At 38.1% G+C, this 26,133-nt stretch overlaps 1 protein-coding gene across 16 annotated transcripts in view; it reads right to left on the bottom strand.

Annotated features, from left to right (window-relative positions):
* Window positions 1–26,133, bottom strand: part of LOC5565278 (phosphatase and actin regulator 4) — a 557,239-nt gene that overhangs the window by 9,182 nt on the left and 521,924 nt on the right. For 13 of the 16 annotated variants that reach the window (XM_021843448.1, XM_021843459.1, XM_021843460.1 and 10 more), the window contains 3 exons: window positions 22,526–23,107; window positions 15,082–15,322; window positions 14,201–14,230 (listed from right to left, as the gene is read on the bottom strand). In XM_021843448.1, coding sequence (XP_021699140.1) covers window positions 14,201–14,230; window positions 15,082–15,322; window positions 22,526–23,107 — 853 coding nt within the window. The remainder of the gene's footprint in view (window positions 1–14,200; window positions 14,231–15,081; window positions 15,323–22,525; window positions 23,108–26,133) is intronic. The other 3 variants (XM_021843449.1, XM_021843463.1, XM_021843464.1) reach the window with 1 other exon arrangement.

Genomic DNA, 26,133 nt, shown 5'->3' with positions numbered 1-26,133 from the left:
TCGATTTCTCTTAATCAATATTCTTTTTGCATTGTTATGCAAAATTCAGCCGATTTTCGTTAACTTATGCAAGGCAGTACGGAAAACAACGATATGAACTGCCAACTAAACAAAAAGTAAACAGCCAAAATCGTTCGCTTGGCCAAGTTATTTACTAATGAGAAAATGGTGTAACTCAAAAGCGGTCGCGACATCGCCATTGACACCACGCTTGTGTTGTGTACAACAAGCGAGCTTTTTCTCGTGATACGTGATACTCAGTACACGATGCGACCGGTATTGCACTTTCTTGTGGCAACTAAGCGAACATTGGAGCTAAGATTAACAATTTTCCCCAAACGTTACCCAACATATTACTTCTTGTAATTCCACAAATAGCTACAATTCGAATTACTGCAAGAGATATTCTTAGAAGAATTCTTGGACAAAACCTTAGAAACTCCTGGAAAAAAAAAACTATAGGCTAGTCCTACATCACGTGATTTTTTTTCATGCATTTCATTTAGATTATTCATATTTATAAATGTGTAGAGTTTCATTAACTAGTGGAATTATAAGACAAATACTTAGTAGCACTCTTGAAACATTCGTTAAGAACTCTTTTGTGTATTTAAGGCAGGAATTCCTCATACCTCCTTGGAGAAATTCTTTGTGTATTTAAGACAATGCCTCCGATTATGTGTTTTGAGGAATTTCAGGAAGAATTCCTAGAAAAGTCGCAAATACTTGGACAAATGTCTGATAGAATTCGTGGAAGAATCTCGATTTAAATTTACCGAAGAAAATACTTGAAAAAAAAACCCGTTGAATGATGTCTGGAGAGATACTGTTCTCGAGAAATGCTGGAAGTGTTCTTGCTAGAGACATTTTTGGGAAACTATACGATATACTCGTATTAAAGGGTGTGCGGAATCAAATTGCACCAATTTAAGGCGAAGTAGGCCGTCATTGAAATTTGTACGCGTCGTTAATGATTGTTGCTAATTCATCTCACGATTTCGAATCAAAGAAAATCAGTTGGTTTTGCACTGACATAGCTGAAAAAGTATCAGCATACTTTATGCATGTTAGCGCGTACAGTGGTTCTTTTTCAAGTCAATATAAACTATCAAGACTGAGTTTTATTCTTTTTGAAATGCATGCTGAAAAGTCATCATTGTTGCCAAAACGAATGACGGGCTACTTAGCCTTAAAATGGCTGTAACTTTTTACCCGTTGGGTATTTTCTATTGAAGTTTTGGGTGTAATTTGTTCAATGTGTATTTGTTTACACTCACTAGCGGATGTGCAATCGTTGTGAAGCTGGAGTTGGAAGAAAAGCAGCGGCGCAAACAAATTTTGCGCACGTACCTCGAAAACCCGGATGTATCTCATCGTGCAATCAGCAGAAAGCTGGGAATGATACATTTTACGGTGTCTCGTATTTTAAATCGGTACCACGAACGTTTGACCATCGATCGGAAAGAAAAAAAGTGGCAAAAATGAATCTCTGTGTTAACTGGAACGGTCAATGGACAGGTGTACTTCAAGGAATGCCTCCAAAAGCGTCTACTTCTTCATCTGAGGTCACACGATGGTCCTACGATGTTATGGCCGGATTTGGCCTCTTGCTCGAAAGAGGTTTTGGGGTGGTACAAGGCTAAGGAGGTCAATTTCGTGCCGAAGCATCTCAACACCCCGAACGCACCGGAACTGCGACCAATTGAAAAGTACTGGGCCATCATGAAGCGGCCCTATAACACTTCACCATATACCATTACCATTCCCCGAATGCGACACTTCCCCGAAAATCAGTGATGCACTTAATTCTTCAAGGACACTTGCGAATTTGAGCTTTGAAATCCATCTTCCTCGTACTGTGTACGACAAGCGAGGTTTTTCTGGTAGTGTTAAAATAGCTGTCTACTTACATTCCTATCAGTAATTTTTTGTTCTTTCAATAGGGTCCTAAAATATTTAACGAAATCCTGTTTTTATTTAATAACACGAAAGAGCATGTTACTGCAACTACTTTAGCAATTTTTCCCGCTCAAATAACGGCTATATCAAATTTGAATTTTAATTTAAAAAATGGGTTCATAAATTAACCTTGACACTTGTGATCATGTTTGACGTTCGATTAGTCGACAAGAACACCACAGAGGTTTTAGTTTTAACACCGGGGTTGTTCTTATCTGACATTTCGGAAGGCAAACGGAAAACAAGATACACCCAAAATTAGAGTTTAAGTCAAAGGGTGTGACGAAATCTAAAAATAAAACATTTTTTTTAGACTTAAACAAACGAAAACGTTAAAAAATTGAATAAACATGTGTATTTGGCCTAAACTCATGCGTTTGGCACTAAAATTGGGACAGGGCTTTAGGACCTTATTATCGGCTGTTCTTTGGAGGTTGTATAATGCCAGTGTAAATCAAATATTGGTAATGAAACTCATATTTTTGTATCAGTTTACTTTCCCCCAGATCAGGCTTGTAAGTCAACATACGAGAGTTTTTTCCTGATAGCAGAAGAAATCATAAATCAACTTCCTCCCGAAAATAAGGTGCATATTTATGGCGATTTCAATCAACGTAATGCAGATTTCATTCCTGATTTTGAAAACGAGAGTATTCTACTCCCTGTTGTTGGCGATAATGAAACTTTGCAATTTATTTTTGACAAAACTGCATCCTTAGGCCTTAATCAAATAAATCACGTAAAAAAACAAACTGTTACCAAGATTTTTTATTGACAAATATAAACGATGGACGTCATATTTGAATCTTCCCTAACTGTTATAGACAATTTGATAGACAATGAACAAGAGAAGACGTGCTTAACCTCAACTTATTCATAGAATAATATATGGTGTTCATTTGTCGGATCTTAAATTTGAATTTTTCGGGGCAAGAAAATTCGGGGTTATGGTCCTTTCTCCGAAATGGTATTGTATAAATTCAGCCGAAAGATACCCGATCGGTGCGAAAACGAACAAAAACAAACTCCGCTAGCACGAGGCCAATCTGGTTTCGAGAACGAATGCGACGTGCAACATACGCACACATTCAGTTTCACCCTTTGTTGGTGTCATTTCAATATTCAATTTCACCTAGAGGTACTGAAATTGAAAAATGAATATAAAAAAATACAAATGAATTTTATATTACTGGTGTAAGAAAACGGAAATGTGGTGCCTCCAGTTGATAGATCATGATTGTCTTTTAATAAAAAATACAACTTTTGCAATTTGCGGATGTTTTTGTGGAGTATTCTGATGGAAATGATTTTTTTCACAAGCGAAATTGAATTTGCTGTCAGTAGGTGGATGAGAATTCAACGATGACGGATCCTACTGAAGGTCGGCGTTGTTGACTGTATATTGAAATATGCAGACACTGATTCGGGGTAATGGTATTCGGGTAATTATTATAGGATCCATGAAGCAGGAACTTCGGAAGCATCTTAAGGAAGTGAAATTGGAGGGAGATAAAAATGGACTGCCACGCAAAAAAAAAGTTGGTCCAAGTACAGGACTTTATGAGTAGTGTGAAGAGAAAAGCTCGTGCATTTTTATATCAGATTGAAACTCTATGAAACAATCACGGGAAAACGTTCATAACACGTTTTATTATACTCCCAAAATGTTTGAAGATGATTGGTTGAACGTGCGGATTTTTGCCAATTATTTGTATTTGTCGCAATTTGATTCCGTACACCATTTGTGGATCGTACAATCAGAAACTCAGTTGATCCCGTGTCTTCAACTGGTGGAACAATGATTCATCTCCGGGCATTTTCAATCGGGGATGGACCAGTAATCCTTCTGAGCTTACCCTGACTACTCCCTTAACGTTTTTGTCCTGTGACTTTGAAAAACTATTTTTTTTACGAAAAAAGCGTTTTATAATAAGTATTTGAGCAATTCTTTTTGCAAATGGGCTAATCCGTTTATTTATTTTTTAGTTGTTTAAAAAAATGATTGTTTATTAGTTGTTTTATTATTTAAACAGTTAGTTTACTATTGAATTCGAGTATGGAATCATATTCTAGCAACTATCGCATAGCATACATCTGATTCGGATTGTCTCAAGTTTTTTTTTCAGTGCTACTAAAACAGTACTTTTCAATACTATTTTTTTCTACTATTGATCCCTTTACGATCCTTGTTTGGACCCGTGCCTTCGATTTTTCGTTGGACTCGTTGGCGAAAGCTAGCGGTGGTAGTCCTTCTTGGACACCGTCTTGGGAAAAAACCTCTCGAAGGTCACGTCTTCTATCGTTCATTAACTAAACCTGGTATCAACAACAAACAAAAGGAAGGGTGAATCTCTGAATTCACGACTTCCTTCCAAAAAAAGTGGGATTTTAAACTGTCACTAAACGTGGCAAAAATGGAAGAAAGGACGCTTCCCCGGAATGCGAGTTCACTTTAACAAAAAAGAACTAAATAATATTAAAGCTTTAGAAAAAGCTAGATTTATGTTCGATGTCCGTGTGACATGGGAACATTTCCAGAAACCTGGAGTAAATTACTAGAACTTCACTCAGTGCCGTCGGTGTCAAAAGTGGGGTCATGGCACAAAACATTGCCACATGGATGATTTGCTATGGACGTCTGTCCAATAAAGGAAGATACCACCAAGTTTATAAGCTCAAATTGCGGGGGCAATCATAAGTCAAATTTTTGGGCTTGCCCTTCCCGAAGGAGAGTCGTCGAGGCTTGTGCCATGCATATGCAAGAAAATATCCATTACGATAACGGTCGTTTCCGGAATTCCCTTGGTAGAGTATCGAACAATGCTCATATTTCGATCGCCTTATCAAGAATCATACCCATAATCATGCTCATTCACAAACAAATTTTAATCCGTCGGGTAGCCGTTCGATTCTTTTAATTTCGAATGTATTTACCCAAGGAAAACCCTTTGCCGATATCGTAGCAGGTAATTTGAACTCCTCCTCTATGAGTACCTATTCTACTTGTTTCAAATCAAATGAAAAAAAAAACCCGGCCGCCACAGGTAACATCTACTCCGCCTCTTCGTCTACCGCAAATTCTAACGGTAAATCATCAGATAATGTACCCACTTCAAGTGATGCCTCTGATTTTAATTTTCTAACTGAACAATTGAATCTAATGATTGATGCAATGTTCAAAGCCACCATTATGACTGAAGCAGTCCAAGTTGGTGTACAATTTACTAATCAAATTGTTATTGGATTACGTTTTGCTAATGGATCCAAATAATAATTTAAATATTTTAAATTGGAATGCTCGTTCTCTGAATGGTAAAGAGGACGAGCTGTTTAATTTTCTTACGGTTAATAACGTGCATATAGCAGTTATTACCGAAACGTATTTAAAACCTGGATCTAAACTCAAAAGAGATCTTAACTTTTTTGTTTATCGTAAAGTACCGCGGGGCAAGTGGGAACGAAAAAAAACGATAGTTCAAACAAATTGTTAAATAAAATTTTCAAATGTCAATATTTTTCAAATCCAACAACACAATCACGTTTTGGCAACACATTTGCTGGTGTGTGCATGAAACTAATCGAATAATTTCGAAATTGTGAAAACCTTGGAAGAAAGTTTTAGAATGAGCCAATGGACGCAGTTACCTCGCAAAGCGGGGCAAGTGGGACACATCCAGTTTCATGCGTCAATCCACATCAGTAAGTCAACCATTACCATAATAGGATTGATAAGTTATAGATTCTTAATTTTAAGTACATATTTGATGTACATAAGGGATCAACCATAAAATACGTTACGTTTTAGGAAGAAACTCTTTATTTAATAGTATGTCACCTCACATTTAATATTAACTGAAAATTCCTCAATAAAAGCGTAAAGAGGAATAAAACATGTTCAAAATATATTATTTATAAGTTGTTAATTAAAATGTAGCACATAAACATTGAATAATTGACGAAATTATAAATATGTTTTGTTATTATTTATATGCATGGCAGAAAACCACCTTATGGGATGGAATTGTTTTCCATCACTACTTAATTTGGTAGAAATAACAAATAAAGTTCAAATAACATAGAAAAGTAATCGTTCTCAAGATGCATTTCAAATTTCAGCTGTGTGTTTGTTCAATTTTGAAGTCGTATTTCAAAAATAAACAAAATAATTAAAAAATAAAGAATAAAAACACTTTTCTTCTCCCTCTTATGCAATTACGTAATTTGAGGTTGATCTATTATAATAAAAATCATTTGTTTGAATGTTTTAGTGCTACTCTCTAGCAAAATGTATGAAACGTGTACGAAAAGTTTTGATTCTGGTTTTTGTTTTGATAGGTCCCACTTACCACAGGTACAAATATATTTTTGGGTAAGATAGACCATCGACAATTTCATATAAAATGAAAACAAAATACTGGTTTATCGTTAGCAGCTTGTAATAATACTAAAAATTATAGCTTACTGATGGAAATTCGATTTATAACACATTTATTTTTTGCGAGTCAATGGAAGACGTGAAACGTGTCACAATTTGTCATGCAAGTTGAAAATGGCGCTGAACTGACAACTGTTAAATGAACCACATGGTAATAAAAATAACAATATGTTTAGTACTAAATACATTCCTTGTCATTGTATCTTCAACTTTGTAGAAGAATACCCCCATGGAAAACTTTTCCTAGTTGAGCTATGACGAAACGCCCCACTTACCCCGGATTCTCACTTGCCCCGGGGTACCTTAATGATAGACTTGATGGGGCATGTGGGGGAGTTGCAATCATCATTCATAGGCGTATAAAACATCAACTGTTTTCATCATTTGAAACTAAAGTTTTTGAAACTTTAGGTGTTTCTGTTGAAACACAGTTTGGTAAATATACTTTCATAGCTGCCTATTTGCCTTTTCAATGCTCTGGACAGCAAGTTAATTTGCTCCAAACTGACTTGCGTAAATTGACTCGCAATAAGTCAATTTTTTTTTTGTCATTGGTGACTTTAATGCCAAACATAGGTCATGGAATAATTCTCAAAGTAATTCCAACGGCAGAATTTTATTTGATGAGTGCTCTTCAGGATATTTCTCAATTCAATACCATGATAGCCCTACAGGTTTTTCCTCTTTTGGAAATCCATCTACGATTGACTTGGTCATAACCGACTCTAGTCATCTTTGTAGCCAATTAGTTGCTTATGATGATTTTGATTCTGATCATGTGCCTGTTACATTTCAAATATCCCATGAAGCGATTCTCAATCCTATCAGCTTCACTTTCAATTATTTTTGAGCTGACTGGAATATATATGAAACATATATTGAATCTAACCTAGATGTTAACATTCCTTTACAAACAAAGCTTGATATTGACAATACTCTTGAAACTTTAACAAATTCTATTGTTGAAGCCAGGAGCATTGCAATACCAAAATGTGAAGTAAGATATGAATCCGTGATTATAGACGATGATCTTAAACTCTTGATCCGTCTTGAAAACGTGAGGAGAAGGCAATTTCAACGCACTCGCGATCCTGCTATGAAAATTATATGGCAGGATTTGCAGAAAGAATTCAAGAAACGTGTTTGTCAATTAAGAAACAAAAATTTTGAAAATAAAATTTCTCAATTGGACCCTGGCTCTTAGCCTTTTTGGAAATTATCTAAAACTTTGAAAAAGCCTCAGAAGCCAATACCGGCATTGAAAGAGGAAAACATATTATTACTAACTAATTGCGAAAAAGCTCAAAAACTAGTTTAGAATGGTACTAATTAAGAAATTAAAAAAAAAAGACTGATCCGGGAGATGGAAAAGTGAAACTTCCAACAAAATATCCTAGAAACCACTCAGAGCCACCGCAAAACTGAGGTAATGTGTTGCTAGAGTGAGTGCTGTCCTTTTTTCGGTCTTCCAATGAAGTCGCCGACTGTGGAACTTATTTCATTAGGAATTATGATGATTAAGTGTGCGAAATTCAAGCTGAAATTGACGCTTCGTCTTCATTCCGACTGAGTGATGAATTGCCTCCCCTGAGGGCGCCATGCCGGTAAACATTGATTCAGCAGACAAAAGTCCCCCTGGGACCGCGCCATCTTTCCTATTCACAGTAAAAAAAGGCGGCGAAAACTCAAACGGACTGTTGATTTCAAATAGATCTCATCGGAACTGTTCTCTTCAAGCCAGATGAACTCCCATCCCTCTTGGCTTCTGATGTCTGAAAAGTTATCGAGTTAAACGAATACAAAATTAAACAGAAACCCATTCTGGCGAAAAACCCAATGGAAACAAGTAGCGTCCAATCAGTTTGTTTCAATTTCGTTTGTCTGGCATTGACACGAAAGTAAAGGACAACTCTCTCAAGGCGGCAAACTGTATTCCCTAGCAGGGGTAATCCCTTCTAGGAAAAAAGCTGACCGTCCGCCAACGTGATGATGATTTCCGAGAGAAGATAACTCTTCACGGAATTTTGCCCGATGGTCAGGTGATGGAAACCTTTCCCGCGTCAGTAAAGTAAATCTTGTTTAGTCTTTCATTCGACTTTATTATCCTCCTTTCGTCAGGCTATCTTTATTGAAAGCGTTGGAGCTAACGGCCATTTTTACACGCTTATGGTCAGATATGAAGGAATAGAAACCCTAAGAAGGATCAGTTGAGCGGTAAAGTTCGTGGCGGCGGTTACGAACTTTTCCTCCGGGGTGATGAAAAAAAGAATCTGTCGAGAACATAGTTCGTTTTCCTTGTACAGTTATGTGTGATTAAGGTGAAGTTTTGCGATCTGAAGGGTTTAATGGATTTTGGAACTTAATATTAATTTGATTACTTACTCCAGCTTTTAACGAGCGTTTATGGCTGCCGCCAACAGACTCGCTTTCTGGTAGGGATCGGTCGATTAGAAGTTTGGCTTGGATCCACTCAATATAAAATGACCCAAGCCAAACGTCAAATCGATCGATCCCTACCAGAAAGCGAGCCTGTTTGCGGCAGCCATTAGCGCTTTTAAAAAGCTGGATTGAATTTTCCAACGTTCAATAAGTATACAATTTTACGTATTTACTCGTTTAAAAAGTAGATAAAATAAGTAAAAGCTTCCGCAAATAGTCACTCGTATTTGCATACTGTACTTTGTGAATTGACCAACTTCAGCCACTAGACAATTTTTAACAAGTTCGATTGACATTGTTCGAGAACGGTACACTGAAATGAATTTTATTGTATAAACTACTGAATCCATGGTAAAATTAAGAACTGCACCAACGATTTTCAACCGACTACATTAATCTGTTAACTCTACCAAAACATAGTCAACATCACTACACAAGAAAATTTCTTCTGTTGATTTAACCAGAGTTGTAGTATTTTTGACTAGAAACATTCTTGATTTGAGAAGTTTAGCATCATACTTTTGACCACACTGTGTTGTACGGTGGGTGTCACGTATTGAAATACAATGCTTTGTAGTGGATGCTACTATGGACATAGTCAAATTTACTGCACTGCTCAGTGATTTTCACCAGATTATAGTAAACTTAACAGAATTTTGTAGTCGGTTGAAAATCGTTGGTGCAGTTCTTAATTCTACCATGGATTCGGTAGATTATACAACACAATTTGTTTGCGTGTAGCATTTTTTCGCTTTCACCATTTGAGACAATTTATTAAGCAAAGTTTTTATATCATCCCTTCCTAAATCATTCCATGAATTCGTATCATTTTATAATTTCTCAAGTAAAAGTTAAGGCCTCTGAATTACACTCAGGCAAATAGACTATCGATAAACATAGGAATTCCTTATGAAAATTCGCCACAAGAAATCGGATTTAAATTCATAAATTTGCCTTATGAAACCAGAATTTGAAAACAAAAAACGTTTTCGCGGCAACCTGGAATCGAACCATGAACTTTGCGATCGATAAGCCCGAGCGTACATTACACGCCTATCGACGCCTTGATGTGGAGTGATGCTAAAACGATACATAAAGCGTTCGTATTGCAATAATCGTTCCATTTTTCATAAGGCAAAATGTATGAAATTCGATAGTCCAGTTCGCTGCGTGTACGACCTGGATGGATGATTACTATTAAGCCTGAAATTGGCATATGGACGTGTATGTAGTCAAAACTCATTCTTCAAACCATAACAAAGGCGGTTGTGGAGATCTATTTAATCCCACTGAAAGTCAGTTTAGGTATGTCTCGAACTTTTCAAATAATATTCTGAGGTTTCCGAAAAAGAGCGATGTGTTGAACTAACTTTGATGAAATTTGAGTGTTTGGAATAACTTTGATGACATTTCAAATCATATACACTCAAAAAGAAACTGTAGACGGTGTCTAAAGACAAAACTTGCGATATTTGAAGATTAATATTGCTGAAAGTTTCAACTAGTATGCTGAGTTTTGGAAAGCTTTATAGAGTAGTTGAAGCTTATGCTAAATTCTAGTTTCAATCAAACTTTGACTCAACAAGAATCAGCTCGCGACCTGTAATTTTCGCAACGCTATCTTTGACTATCCATTTCAAAACTTTCTCTTGGGCTCACCGGAAGCGCATTTTTTGTCGACCCACCCACATTGATCTAAGATAGGAGTTTCATTTTTTATGAGCTGCCGAACGCGAGGTATAAAACATTTACCACCTTGCTTATCTGTTTGCTTGCGGTAGCCTCCGAAAGTTGATGTCGAAACCCACCATTTCTTACCCAAGATCAGTGTTTTCTTTCTAATCTTACCCGTAAACACGTTCCTAGCTATACGTACATGGCAATCGTTCGGCGAGAGAAAAGCGTGTTTTGTGCGAAACACGAGCAAAACTTTTCCCGGAACACATTCTGACTACTTTGGGCCGGAGCTTTCCCGGAACCGGAAATTGGCAAGTGTAGGATGAAAATTTAATTAGCTTCTCGGATGGTGGAGTTTTCGGTTAAACTCAATAAACTCGTTTTCATGACGCGATGGGCGAAAAGGGAGGCGGTTGTCAGAATTTTATTTTATTCCTGCTTTTAATTGAGAACCGAATTAGGACTGGAAAGTTGCGCGCCACAGCACGAACGCCTCACTCTCAGGAAGTGGGCAATTGAGCCGAAACTTTGACTCGTGACGGAGAAACTTCCATCAGGCTGGTTGTTGAAGGTATACCTCTAGAGAGAGAGAGAATATGTTTTCATAACGACGAGTAGAACGGTTGTTTTCACAACATTTTGAGGTTAGAGGATACTTTGGAAACTCATTATCATACACGCTTCGACAGGGCTTTCCCATTGCCTTCACCAGCCTTAGCCGAAACAATTTATGCAAGGAACGACGATTTTCACTGCAGCAATGTCAATGTGGGAGGTGACAGAGTGTGCTGTAGATGACATGGGCGTGACCAGGATTTCCTTAAAGGGGGTGAACGGTCTCAAAGGCATTATTCACCAATTTCTTACGAATTCATTTCGACCCTTTCCGCATCCTTGTTGTGTGATTAACCACTCTACCGGCAGCTCTAGCACAGATTCTCAAAAAACTCTTCTTGTTTTAGAATCTGTGTCAATATTGTTCATTGAACAACTGGATCCTGAAATAGTCCGAAATTCCTTGGGGTACCGACGCGTAGCTATAACCCACGTAAACATCTCAGGCTACAAAATCAATTTTATTGTATTCGGATATTCACTCTTCGGAATAATGAGAGTATGTTGTGAAAAAATGAAGCAATTTGGTGCTGCCGTCTTTGAGTATTGAGTAAATCCTGCCAAATAAAGATCTTAAAAACTTAACAAACTTCATATAGTAATTTTCAAATATGTGTAGTCCAAATCTTAAATGTGATTAAATGCAATGTCATGATTACGCTACGAATTTAGTTAACGGTTTTGGACGGATTGAAAAAAGCGTGATGATTTGGTTGATTACGGAAGATGATTTGATTGAGGATCTCCATAAAACAAAATTCTCCAGTGTTTCATCCCGTAATAAAACACTCCATAAAACACTTCAAGGATTACTTCATGTTTTTAGGATTACCCATAGCTAATGAATCCTCCATCAATGTCTAATAAGATATTCTAAGGTGTTGGAATTGCCTATTTAATTCTTTCAGACACCCTACAAATTTTATTTTTAAGAGATTTTGTAAAAATATCTTTCAAAATTGATTCTATACTTGTCTTGGGATATCCTGAAAATATCCCTATGATCATTACTTCTGAAAAGGCATACCGGGGAAAGCTGATACGGCTGGGGTCAGATGGAATAGCAACCCGAGCAGGTGGAAAAAGCTGGCCAAGGTCATAATTTGTTGTTCTAAAGAATAAAAAAAAATCAAAAAGCCAGCAATCAGGATCGAACCCTCGACCTTCAGATCTATACACAGAGATGCTAACCGTTCAACTATGCCTAATAAATAGGAGATCTAGGACATAAGAGCATTATAGACTTCCTTTTGTCCTTAGAGGTTGCCTTGATGTGATTTGTTATGCTTGCCTACTGTAGTGTGAATCTCATAACTTTTCCCAACCCTGCCTGTAGGTCACTGAGAACTTCCTGGAAATACCATCCCTCAAAATACAATCTGAAATAAAATCAGACATAAATAGTAAAGTATTTCTTTGAGGAATTTGAGCAAAAATTAGAAAAGGAGAGATGGAATATATGAAGGAAATAAGTAACGCCCTGTCCGGCTACGTCCATGTATAGAGGAAAAGGCATACGTGTGAAACCTGCAAGAAGGGGTGTCGGAGACTATGCTTTATTCGCAATGACACTTCTCTGGGTTGCTGGAAAAACATGACTGCATACTGGTGAGAAGAACACTGTCCGGATCCGGAAGAGATCCAGTATGTACCAGGGAGAGGCAGCAGCAGTCCTTTGGAGTGTTCGTTCATACTCTGCGAAGAATGATAAATTATTCCATTATGATGGTAATACTTCTTCTTTCGCAATGAACGTGGGAGGCTGGATCAGGAGAGTTAAGCCAGTCGGAATGTGGGTTTGCAGTTCTATATCTTATCGCAGGGACAGTAGCAGCAACAGTACAATGCCCCAGATAGATGATCACCGGCCTGAGGCTGTGTGCCAGCATGTGGATGTTCAATATTTCGAACAATATTGTATGAGAGTATACAAAAAGGACACTATCTCAGGATGACTTGTATGTGCACCGAATGGGGAAGACTGTCTTGGTACATGATTTTATGGTGAGAGAAAGAACATAATGCTTCCTTCCTTGTGACAATGGGAAATGATAAATGAGTTCTGGTTGCTTCTGGATAGTTCATAGAAGACGTGGATAAATTATTATGAAATGATGCGAGGTGTATGGTGTGTTTGTAGTAAGTTTCGTATGATTCTTGGTGCACACGCTAATTGTACAGCTTCCATGAAATCTTAGGTCTTTACTATGATCAGCAGGTGGTTGGCTCGATTCTATTTATACGATGAAATAGCCCTACCTATGTATATGCTGAAATATCTTCTTCTTCTTCTTCTTTCTGGCGTTTACGTCCCCACTGGGACAGAGCCTACTTCTCAGCTTAGTGTTCTTATGAGCACTTCCACAGTTATTAACTGAGAGCTTACTATGCCGATGACCATTTTTGCATGTGTATATCGTGTGGCAGATACGAAGATACTCTATGCCCTGGGAAGTCGAGAAAATTTCCAACCCGAAAAGATCCTCGACCGGTGGGATTCGAACCCACGACCCTCAGCTTGGTCATGCTGAATAGCTGCGCGTTTACCGCTACGGCTATCTGCTGAAATATCTATATAGGGTAATTCACCTAATGTTGAACGGTACTTGCTCCACTGTCATGTAGAAGAGAGTTTTAGTGGTAGAAAGTGAACGTTTACGAGATTTAACGACTGGGGTGGATGAGAAAAGCTTCAGTTTGCAAAGGTTGTTCCGCTCTTTTCACATGATAATTTAGAATAGCGTATCTAATGATTGAAATGTAGATGATGATACCTAACCGATGGATCAGAGTTAAAGAACATTGTGCAGCACTCAAGAAAAAACATTCACGTTTAGGTATCGTTCTAGTATACATTAGTGTAAGTTAAAAGGTGAAATTGCAATCAAAAATAAAACAAACAGCAGTGAGGTACCAAAAACAAATGAACATAAACGGGGTTAACAACAGTTTCAAGTAAGATAAAGATAGTGTCAGAACAGGGAAATTCAAACCAAACACAAGAGGAAACAAAACAAAAAAAAAACGAAACACAAAACATGTGTCACATAAACAGAGCACTATAAGATGAATTACCATATTCTAATCCGTGGTCGTAAAACTGGCCTAAAATGTACAATAAAGTGGATAGAAAAATCATTGGTTAAGTGTTGGTATTCGGTATCAAAACAGCTGAGGTAGTTATTCTCGTTCAACAAAAAACAGTGTAAATCATTAAGAACGATAAACAGGGAAGTCTTTAGGAATTACACACAGAACTAGCTTGAGAAACTTTAGTGAGCAGATAAAATTTAGAATAATAATTGTGTAAATTTAACGCTAAAAGTCGAAGACAATGAAAGCGACAAATTAATTTTTCACCGAGTTGTCGCTACCACTGTGTTCGTAGCTTTTGAAGGCATTACGTAAAGATACTGAACCAATTAAAGCCCAATCGTTAGAATTACTAGCATTGAAGGATAGATTAATCTCAAAGATTCAGAATTTCAGGATTTTAGCATAGCCAAATAGGAGAAGGTACAGGGTGCGCACAATTTCTAGTAAAAACAGGACAACCATAAATCGTTCCTGGCGATAAACTATTGAACAGGTTTTGGGTGGAGAAAAACTCGAATCTGAACTAAACAACGAACGAAAACTGTGTGTTCGAGTCTGAAATATGGTGAATGGCGCAGCGCGGGAAATGAGTTAGGAACGGTAATAGTCGGCTGAATCGTAATATTAAAATCATGGACAAACAGACGTGACACTATCGACCAAAAGGCACACGCATCGTTTTTCTTCGTGTTTGACGTTTCACATTAACGCCTTCTGCAGGCACATAATCGTACTTCGTACAACATGGCCACATGACTGTGTAAAATGAGATTTCAAAGGAAATTGTTCTAAGTGTTACGTCTGTTTGTCTGTGTTAAAATTATCCTTTCATAATCGTTGAACAAATCGTCGCCACTTACTTGATCGTCGCGGTCGGATTGTTGTCGTAGCGCACCGTTAGCGCCCGGTTGTCTTGGGTTGGCGTCCCCGGGTTGGAACTCTTCTTCTTTAAAGCTGATTTCAATGGCACTGCGTTGAATTTGGGTTCCTTCGCAGGGATCTCGTCGATACGGTTGGTATCGATGTTGGGATTTGGTTGCGACATCGTGTACATGTACTCCTCGTCCGAGTCGAGCTCCTCGTGATCATTGTTTTCATGATCTGTGGATAGAAGATGAATAAATAAATTAGAAGATAATAAAGTGGTGGAAGAATTGTTGGAGTTGTCCATAAATTATATAACCATGTTACCTAATTTTAAAAACCGATATAAAATTATGGAATGCCCTTGAAGCATCTTATATAGTTAAACTTCCATAACTTTGTAAAAATGCACAACGGCATACATTGTAATTGATTAGAAAGGCTTTAAAAACACGATTGGAAATAAAGACAAATCCTCTTTGAATTGATTGCATTGAGATATAGCTAAATTAGATAAATACACAAGACTTCCAACAACGAATCCTACTAACAACACGATTTCACCAGCCCAGTTTTAACACATTTTTGGTAAATCTTCATAATTTGTAAATTGTGAATTATACCAGTGGATTACATTACAGACAGTTTGGGAAGTCATATCTGGAAATCGTTCTAATCAAATATTGAGGCAAAACCGTAGGTATAACCATTGATAACCGTACAATTCGTAGTTGCTGCTCCGTGATTTACCGGAGTAATCAAAATTGTACAGGGAATCAACATATGCAATTGGGGGGTGGCGTACCATCTTCGATGTACAATTTCGAGAACTCCAAACTTAGTACTGTCAATAACAGCGCCGGCCACGACCTTACGGTCATCGAGGAAGGGAAGGACTATTAGTGTGACGTCAATTGCTACTAGAGATCGAGATCACCTCTACATCTCCATGGTTTTTCACAGCAAGGAGTTTTGTTTAGTGGGAGGGATCAAAAGCTACATGATCAGGATTCACCTTGGTAAGTGATGCGATTTATGTAGCCTCAATGTAAAAAGTTAGCTATCAGTGCGTCGACATTTCTAATGTCGAACTTTTCAAAGGACACCTGCAACAGCTGCAGACTTCGTGGTTGTGCGGTTAGTGTCGTCAGGCAGTTGAGCACATCGTATCATGGGGTGTGGGTTTGATTTCCACTGCAGCCATTGAAACTATTCGTCAGGATTTTTTCTCGGCTGTACCATTGGAGCATGCTTGTCCGTTGTCTAGTGTTTTTTTTTAATAAAAGAACAGGTACGTTTTTTAAATAAAAGAGTAGGTACGTGTATCATTTTTTTTTTTTAAATCAGAAATAAGGGTTCATGCCGACACTTGTAGTGACGAACCATCCATAGCATGTTAAACAATTCAATATATGCAACATTGCCACGATGCAAATTTGTGTTATCACAAGCATGAAACGAGCTCACCAGTTAGTAATCAATCCTCGGCTGAAGTTACTTCAGCAACACAGAAAAATAACACGGACCCGCTTGCTTGGGTTTCACCAAGCACTGCAGACAAAACGCGAAAATGAAAAAAAAAAAAATCAAAACTTCCAATACGGCGGCGCAGAAAAAAACAAGAACCGGTGCTTGAATTCCACAAACCACAGGCAAAACTCTAAGGCAATTACTAGAAAAATAAACGAAGAATTTTGAATCTTGACAGGATCATCTGGAAGTATTCGCACAAGAGTTTCAGAACGAATACTGTGGTGCTTCGTGGCCGTGCGGTTAGCGGCGTCAGTCGTTTAGGCGTATTGTGTCACGGGGTGTGGGTTCGATTCCCACTCCGGTCGGTGGAAACTTTTCGTCAAACGAAAAATTCATCGCTGGACTACTGGGTGTTATGTGTTGTCCGTTGCCTAATGTTAGTGATCGTTCAGTCTGTGCAGCCTTTGGCTGAAGACGGTGTAAATTGTCTTTGTCTTTATTGAAGAAACTGGTTTTAGGGAATATTTCGTGGAGTTCATGCTGGAAATTCTTGGATGAATCATGATAACAATTACCGAGGAAATTCGGTGGGCATCCCTGAAGAATTTTTTGGGGTAATCTTTGAAGAGAAACTACAATATAACTTTGTTGAATTTCTTCAAAAAAGTTCTGTAGTAATTGAAATAATTGTTTCGAAAATTATTGTAGAAACCCTTCTAAAATCTTCAGAAAAAAATACATAGACAAAATCATGGCAGAATTGATAAAAAAAATCGTAGAGAGACTTCCTGATGAACTCTTGGAGAAATCTTAGAAGAATCGTAGAAGATATTCTTTGTACACATGAAGCAATTCCTGTAGACATCTCTAAAGAATTCTCTGGAGGAATTACTTTAGGCATTGGTGTTAAAGACATCCTTTGGATGAATCCTTGCAAGAATTCCTGAATGAGATCTTTAACCATAGAAATCCATCAAAATAACAAACTTTAATGGGTTTGTGCAGTCTCAGTTTTGGTCTAGAATCAAATGAGCGGTGTGGAGCAAAAACCATTTTTTGAACCACTCTACTATCCATAGTTTATTTGAAAAATACAAAACGTAACGTTGCCTCGATATAAATGTGTAATCATGGCAATGAATCGAGCTCACCAGTTTGTAATCCATCCTCGACTGAACACAAATATCTTTTCGCACTCGCACAACGCTAACCGCACTTTGATTAAATCGCTCGCTCCACAGGAACATGCAACCACCGACGACCCGAGCAAGAAAAACGAACACTTCTCCGAAGCACTACCCACAGTCGCGCGCAAACGGGAACCGCGCCGATGACACGAAAAAATGAACACGTTTGCTCGGGCTTCCCCGAAGCACTCTATGCATCGGTTTAGTTTTCTGTAGTCGTAATAGTTTTTGGGCCGATTATCCCATTGACCTTTATATGATTTAATATATGTTATGCTATTTTTTTAAAGATCGGTCTTGCTAATGCAGCATTATACGTTAAATGTTGATACATATTCCATTTTCCATCATTCCATCTACAATTTTTCAGCTAGATTCACCAAATGATTCTTAGTGTTATCGTTGTGTGAAAATTCAGTGCATGGCAGGACGGGAATGTCGACTTTGAACCACTTTCGCCAGAATTGACCGTCAAAACGACGTCATTTCATCACCGTTGTGGAATTTTGATTACTCATTCCAATAAAACTGGTCAAGGAAGCGCGCGCGTTGGTGTATTTTGGATGCTGTGTACACATTTCTACTACTAGAGATTTAGAATGTTTGTGGTAGCGGGGAGGGGAAGGTGTCAGGGTGACCGCTGGTGGCCGATATGTATTTATAAATAAACGTGCAGATTTATGACGGATACTACGTTCTACGCGATGACTTTGCTGAGATGTGCGAAAATCTTTTATTTTGGTTCAATTATGATTTCATTCACTGCGACGGCATTCATTCATGAAAAGTGAAATTGAAAATAAACACCGATCTCGAATCAAACAAATATTTCAAATTGTAACTTTCAAATAAATTGACTCATAATCATTAGAAAGGCATATAAGTTCGTAAAAAGCGTGTAACAAAGATGATACTAACATATATGAGTTGATAATTTTGTTGAAACTATTTAGCAGGACTTTTCTTTAAGTAAACCCAATTTACAGAACTTTTTAAGTAAAATTGTAAAATTTTGACTAATGGGGATTTTTTTTTTATTATCGGACAATTTGGGCCGGAGGTTCTCTGATTTGCAAGAAAATTTTCACCAGAGGTAGAGCTCGTGGATACATGACCAAAAGTGAAATTCAAAAAAAATATAGTGGCCTATTTTCCCGGAAAACTCTAGATGAATTTTCACGATTTCTCTATATACCTCAAACTTTGAAAATTCCTATCTCCTGAACTATGCATCGTAGAACAGAAGTTGTTTAGTGAAATCGAAAGAAAATTTTCTCAGCAATTTATTAAAAATATAAAAAGAAAAACATTTCTCGGTAAATTTTTCACCATGGAGAAAATTGTCGGAAAAATAGCGAAAAGAAATTTTCGTCAATCGGATCACTCTCCATAGGTCAGTTGGGTGTTTTGTGTGCCCTTCATCAGCAACGTTAGGGTATGGATTGATGAAACAAATAATATTTGTTTGAAAATTTTTCATGATACAGACGATAGTTTTTTCGCTATTTTTCCGTCAATTTTCTCCATGGTGAAACATTTTCCGGGAAATGTTTTTCTTTTTATATTTTTAATAGATTGCTGAGAAAATTTTCTTTCGATTTCACTTAACAACTTCTGTTCTACGATGCATAGTTCAGGAGATATGAATTTTCAAAGTTTGAGGTATATAGAGAAATCGTGAAAATTCATCTAGAGTTTTCCGGGAAAATAGGCCACTATATTTTTTTTGAATTTCACTTTTGGTCATGTATCCACGAGCTCTACCTCTGGTGAAAGTTTCATGCAAATCGGAGAACCTCCGGCCCAAACCTGTCCGATAATTTGAAAAAAATGCCCTAAACGACTTGTACTGTACAAATCATTATTCTGCACTTTGTTTTGTATATAACTCTGTGATATTTTATCAAACTTCAGTAGTCAGTAAATCAAATTTCTGTAAAACTTCACAAAAATTCGGTGGAATTGCATACACTTTTGGTACAGAAACTGTTACCAAACGCAAAGCTATTTAAAGTTAGGTACAACCTAGCCGAAGTCTTCTGTTTCCGAGGAAGACAAAACCGTAAATTGTTTGCTGACGTCAAACGCCAAGTCAAAAGTCTTCCAACATTTGCTTTTTATATGTATTAGATTACATTTTTCGTAAATTATTTCAACCACCTGTGGTGTACCTAACCAAAGCATTTACAAAAAGTTGCACGCTCGTTCAACATCCCACCACAAATGTGTACCGTAAACCGGGGTAGCTTTGATAGTTTTGTGGAAGAATATTTGGTTTTATGACCTTTTAACTTATAAAAGTCATTTAGGTTGTGGAAGAATATCTGATTAGGTGTTCCAGCATTCTGCCTTAAAGATATTTATTTTATATTAGCTATGGTATTTTAGTACAGTGAACTCTCCCTTACTTGATTTTTCATATCTCGCTACCGCGTTAGAGAACCATAGTAAAATTTGGTTTTCATGGGTAACAGAAAATAAATTGTGCTACTCCGTGTAGTTAGTTGAGCAATCCGTATTATCAAAGATAATCCGTTTAACTGTAGCCTGTTTGTGCATCCACTTTCCCTGCCATCGAATCGCACCGGAATCGTCGATTTGAGCAACACTAACTGCCCTTTAGTGAGTTTGAAACGGTACAGGTAGGTATCCACACGCCGAGCTTCAATCACACGACTATTGTTGAATTGTTATCTGGCAAAACACCGCGCACGGTGAGTTTGCAAAATCATAACGAATGGGACAGCCGAATGGCACAACAAGCAACAGATGTGCTTTCCGGCTAATGGAATAACTAACAGAAAAAAAAATGATGACGACAGCGAGGACGACGTGATGATAATCGATTTAAGGGGAGTTTCCGTTCTGAATTTTCACGCTAATCACCGTGAAACACGCCATAATGAAACGTTATTAGAGGCCGGTGGGGATCGGGGCTGAGAATGAAATAGAGTTATTTGCTGGCAGCGGAACATAATCACCTTTAAATTAGACTTTTTATGCTAGCGGCACCTGCGGATTGTTGGTTTTGTACGAATATGTACGTTGGATGATTGAATGCTAAGGGCGGTGGGAAGGGATTATGGATGATTGAAAGCTCTAGGGGCTGGGAAATGATAAGGAGATTGAAAATTGAAAGATTGCATGAAGGAATATTTGGGACTATCCTTTGCCGAGCGGTTAGAGTCCGTGCCAACAAAGCAAAGCCATGCTGAAGATGTCTGGGTTCGATTCCCGGTCGGTCCAGGATCTTTTCGTAAAGGAAATTTCCTTGACTTCCCTGGGCATAGGTATGTTTGTAACCTGCCACGCGATATACGAATGCGTAAATGGCAATTTAGGCAAAGAAAGCTCTCAGTTCTTCTTTGTGGCGTTACGTCCCAACTGGGACAAAGCCTGCTTCTCAGATTAGTGTTCTTATGAGCACTTCCACAGTTATTAACTGAGAGCTTTTTTTGCCGATTGACCATTTTTGCATGTGTATATCGTGTGACAGGTACGAAGATACTCTATGCCCTGGGAATCGAGAAAATTTCCTTTACGAAAAGATCCTCGACCAGCGGGATTCGAACCCACGACCCTCAGCATGGTCATGTTGAATAGCTGCGCGTTTACCGCTACGGCTATCTGGGCCCCTGATTAATAACTGTAAAAGTGCTTTTAGAAAACTCCGTTGAGTAGCCGGCTCTGTCCCTGTGGGGACGTTAATGCCAAGAGGAATATGGAGGAATATTTGAGTGTTGAACTAGCTTTAGGATAAAAAACACAAAAAGTTAAGAAATTGTGGTCTTGAGCTTAATTGGTCGCCCGTGGATGCTACTCCAGTATCGCCAGATCAGCTGAACTTACACAAGGAACCAACCAGATGACTGCTTGGGACAAACAGACACCTTCAGTGTATAAGTGCTAGTGATCTTCTATTTTTGAGCAACAATGAGGGGAAGAGGGAGGAATTGATGATGCATTTAAAACTGGCCCCCAGTAGACAGGATATGTGGCTGCATCTACGCCAGTTTATGCGGGAAGGTGTAGGGGTGGTGAATTTATGACAGAAAGGCTTGCTGTTTGGTTAGCAGACTGCCTATGTTTTAGGCGTAAGGGAAGGCGTGCTGTGATGATGGAAAAATGGGAGCGTAGGGAAACATGTTTCTCTTCCGTCTCTGGTTTTAGCAAATGCTATATGAATTGTAATAGATCAACTGTGATATATTAAGAGTGGAAAATAGAAGGAAGTACAAAATACAATTACGAATTACGTGGACAGGGACGGGCGTGGGGTTGAACCCATGACCTTCTACTTATGAAGCAGAAGCGGTAGCCATTGAAACACTGTTCAGCAAGACCATTCTGAACGTAGCAGGTTCAAGGCTAAGAAGCCCGTCATTCGTTTTGGCAACAATGATGACTATTCAGCTTGCATTTCAAAGTGATAAAACTCAGTCTTGATAGCTTACATTGACTTGAAATTGTATCACTGTACGCGCTAACATGCATAAAGTATGCTGATACTTTTTTCAGCTGTGTCAGTGCAAAACCAACTGATTTTCTCTGATTCGAAATCGTGAGATGAATTAGCAACAATCATCAACGGCGCGTACAAATTTCCATGACGGCCTACTTCGCCTTAAACCCCACTTAGTATTATTGACCTATCTACAATCTATCGAGTTCAGATCCCTCCCAAGTGCAAGTGTGATAACTGTTTTGTTAAGCTGAAATCGGCGTATAAGCGAAATCTTATCTCTAAAAGAAACGTGCAGAGCATAAGCCGTGTACTTACCGTCGTAATCGTAATCGTTCATATCTAACGGTATTAAATTACTCGCGCTAATACTATTATTGCTACCGGTACTAGTAGTAGTGGAATGCACATTGAGGCCATGCTGCTGCTGATGCTGGTGTGAGTGCTGCTGGTGCTGTTGCTGATGTTGTAGCATTTGCTGCTGCTGTTGTTGCTGCTGCTGCTGCTGATGTGGCCTTCCCCCGATCAGGGTGGGACTTGGTGTTGAAAACATTGGCGGCGGCGGGATCGGTCCAATCTCGGACACCGGTATCGGCGGTTCCGGCAGCTCCGACAGCATGATGTGATTCGGGTGGTGATGGTGGTGCTGATGCATTCCGGCACCGCCATGTTGCTGCTGTTGGAGTGCCTGCTGGTGCTGTTGGGCGACGGCGGCTGCTGCGGCCGAAAGAGCCGCCTGAGACGGTAGCTGCGATTGCTGCTGCTGTTGGTGGTGCTGGGCAGCGGCTGCAGCAGCTGCGGCCAGGGCAGACTGTTGTTGCTGCTGCAGCGTCGGATGGTGCTGATTGGATTGGTTTTCGACGGTCGCTGGTGGTGGTGTTTTCCGTTGATTATCTTGAACTGTGGAACATGGAAGAAAAAGGCAATGGGAAGAACAGTATGATTAGTTGTGTGCTTTTATAGATTTAGGCGTTATGAAAAATGAATGAAAAAGCCTCACTATGAACAAGTCTGAGCGAAGGGTCTACAATATATGGAAATGAGTATGATCTTAAACTATGTATGGCATTTTATAGAAGGGATGGAGTTAATATAGTTCAGGTGGAATGATGTATACATATGGATATCAATATTTGTATGATTGTGAACAAAAAGTATGGTGTATTGCTGAATACTAGAATGCGAATTGGGACTTATTCTTTTGTTCAAGGATACATAAGGTTCAATATGTTATACCACTTTCAAAAATGTGCCAATATATTCAACTTGAATGTAATGAAGTATTGGTGTGAGTCAATCAGGTGCCTCATAAATAATCAACTTGTCCTCAAAAACCTTAATGAGTTTTATACAAAAAATTCAAAACAGTTTCTCTTTTATTGAATTTATTAAATTTAAATTTGCTTACTCTTAATGACATTACATCTTCAATGGGACAGAGACTATGTCTCAGCTTAGTGTTCTAAAAGCTCTTCAAAGTTACAACCTGAGAACTTTGTTTGCAATTATTGCCATATTACTCTTGTTATACTCAAGGAAGTCAAAAAACATTTGCATTAATAAGGAATCCTGGACCATCCGGGAAACACCTTCAGAATGCCTTAGCTATATTTCCGTGGCATAGACGTTACCACAATCTTAGACTTAAAAGAACGGCCTCCAAGGCTCAGAATTTGAATGTCAAGATTTTCGTTCTATTGACGATATTCAATAGCGAGAAAATTTCACTACGTTTTCTAACAGCCTCATGAATATTTTTTATCGACTATTCCTATAATTGTATTAAATCCATTATACGAGAATGAATTCAAACCTCAATTACCAATGTATTCGTAAATATACCTACTAAACTGAAAACAGTACGATGTAGACACGAATTATGTTTGGCTTTATGACATTTTCGTGCTTAAAGATCTAGAAATTTCGATTTGTATTTGATGTTAGATATTTCCATTTATGTTTTTAACATATATTTCGCAAATGCAGTGCACTTATTTCTTCATGTAATCTTAATTTTTTAGTTCAAAATATATCTAATTTTATTGTTAAAACAACTGAAAACATATGAAATCAATGTAAGATTCCGTTTTTTTTTAAGTTGTAATTCTGGACAATTATTGTTTAAAATGCGCTTTCACAAAAGAGTTTTCTTTTTAAACCTGTCACTTCAGATATTGTATATATTTTAATCTGGGACATTCCTTAGCCTTGTGGTAACGCCCACAATATTTTTATAATGCAGGGCTGGTAGCGGTCAGACAGGAAAATAATAGTAACTTTAGTGACCAAAATGTTTGTCTTCTTCTTCTTCTTTCTGGCGTTACGTCCCAACTGGGACAAAGCCTGCTTCTCAGATTAGTGTTCTTATGAGCACTTCCACAGTTATTAACTGAGAGCTTTCTTTGCCGATTGACCATTTTTGCATGTGTATATCGTGTGGCAGGTACGAAGATACTCTATGCCCTGGGAATCGAGTAAATTTCCTTTACGAAAAGATCCTCGACCAGCGGGATTCGAACCCACGACCCTCAGCATGGTCATGCTGAATAGCTGCGCGTTTACCGCTACGGCTATCTGGGACCCACCAAAATGTTTGTAATAGTGTTCAAAAAGTGATCTTAAAGCCACTTCAAAACTACAAGTATTTATCAATAAATTTGCTTGAAATGAGAATACGTTCTAAGTAGATATTAATCAACCTGCATATGGTGTGAATATAGAATGTACAAAACTGTCGTAATTTGAAATATTTTTTAACATTTATCTGTCCGGGATAAGGCTTGATAACAATAAATGGTCAAAAAGATGGTGCATTAGAGATTTCACTTCTCACTTCCAATATTAGCTTGGTATAGGTTACTATTTAAAATTGATCAGAAACATAACTTCCGGAAAATCTCTATTTAATAGATGGATATTTGTTGCTGAAATTCAGGTGATTTTGTCGTTAAAGAATTACCAATGATATCACTATTGTTTTTTTTTTATTTCCAAAATCGTTCAAAAATTCATTATAGAATCGTATTTTTTGTACAGGCGCCTCTCCACATCTCGATATCGAAGGGACCATCGAGATAGGGAGAGATCACCGATTTAAATTAAATCGCAACAATTCAAAAAAACCAATCCTTAGATCGTTGATTTTGAGAAAGTTCGATGTGACCATTGCATTTCTACTTGTGCACAAAACCAAAATAAGAGCACTGTTGTTGGATGTTTGCTTCCCAAGATTCGTGCCTTTGAAGTTTCAGTGCAATCTTACAAGTTGATTCCAAACTGTTTCACTTTAAATGCCTGGGCCCTTCTCGTTTTTCAACCAGGCATAGGCCTTTTTTATAGTCCAAATTGGATTTTGTAAGCGTGCCTTGGATCAAGGCTAGACTGGCTAGGCCCTTTGGGTTTTCAACGAATGGACAAGAGAGAGTCATTGGCCTCTCTATATGCTAAGGCCAATGACAGTTTGCGAAATTTTCCGATTGTAGGCCCTCTTGATGGAGAAAGATCCGATCATTGGCCGTTTTAAGCGGGCCCCTGCTTGATTTGGATTTGGATGATTTGAAAAAAAAAATCGTTGCTGTTGTGTCCTTTTTAGCTCGCCTACGCAAACTAACACCACTAGCAGGAAGATTAGTGCGTGATCGAGTTGAACTGGGTTCACAGCGTCTTGCAAAGCAATTGTTTACCAATGTCGATGTGCCCTTTTCAAATGTTTGTTCTGATTTGTTTACCAATTGATCATTAGTTCTTTAGAATTGTTTCTAGACAAATATTCACAGCACGTCTTGAATTTTGATAAATATTTTTGACCGATTGTTTCAACGAGTTCAAAAGTAATGAAGGTTTGACTAAAGTGCTATTTTCGACAAAAAATGTAAACGATTTATCTGAAAATAGTTAAAATGAAAAATGTTAAATTTTCATACCGA

The sequence above is a fragment of the Aedes aegypti genome, chromosome 2 (genome assembly GCF_002204515.2).
Source record: "Aedes aegypti strain LVP_AGWG chromosome 2, AaegL5.0 Primary Assembly, whole genome shotgun sequence".
Classification (NCBI taxonomy): Eukaryota; Metazoa; Arthropoda; class Insecta; order Diptera; family Culicidae; genus Aedes; species Aedes aegypti.
Note: the sequence above shows the minus strand (reverse complement) of the source record. Positions and strands in the feature narration are given on the sequence as shown.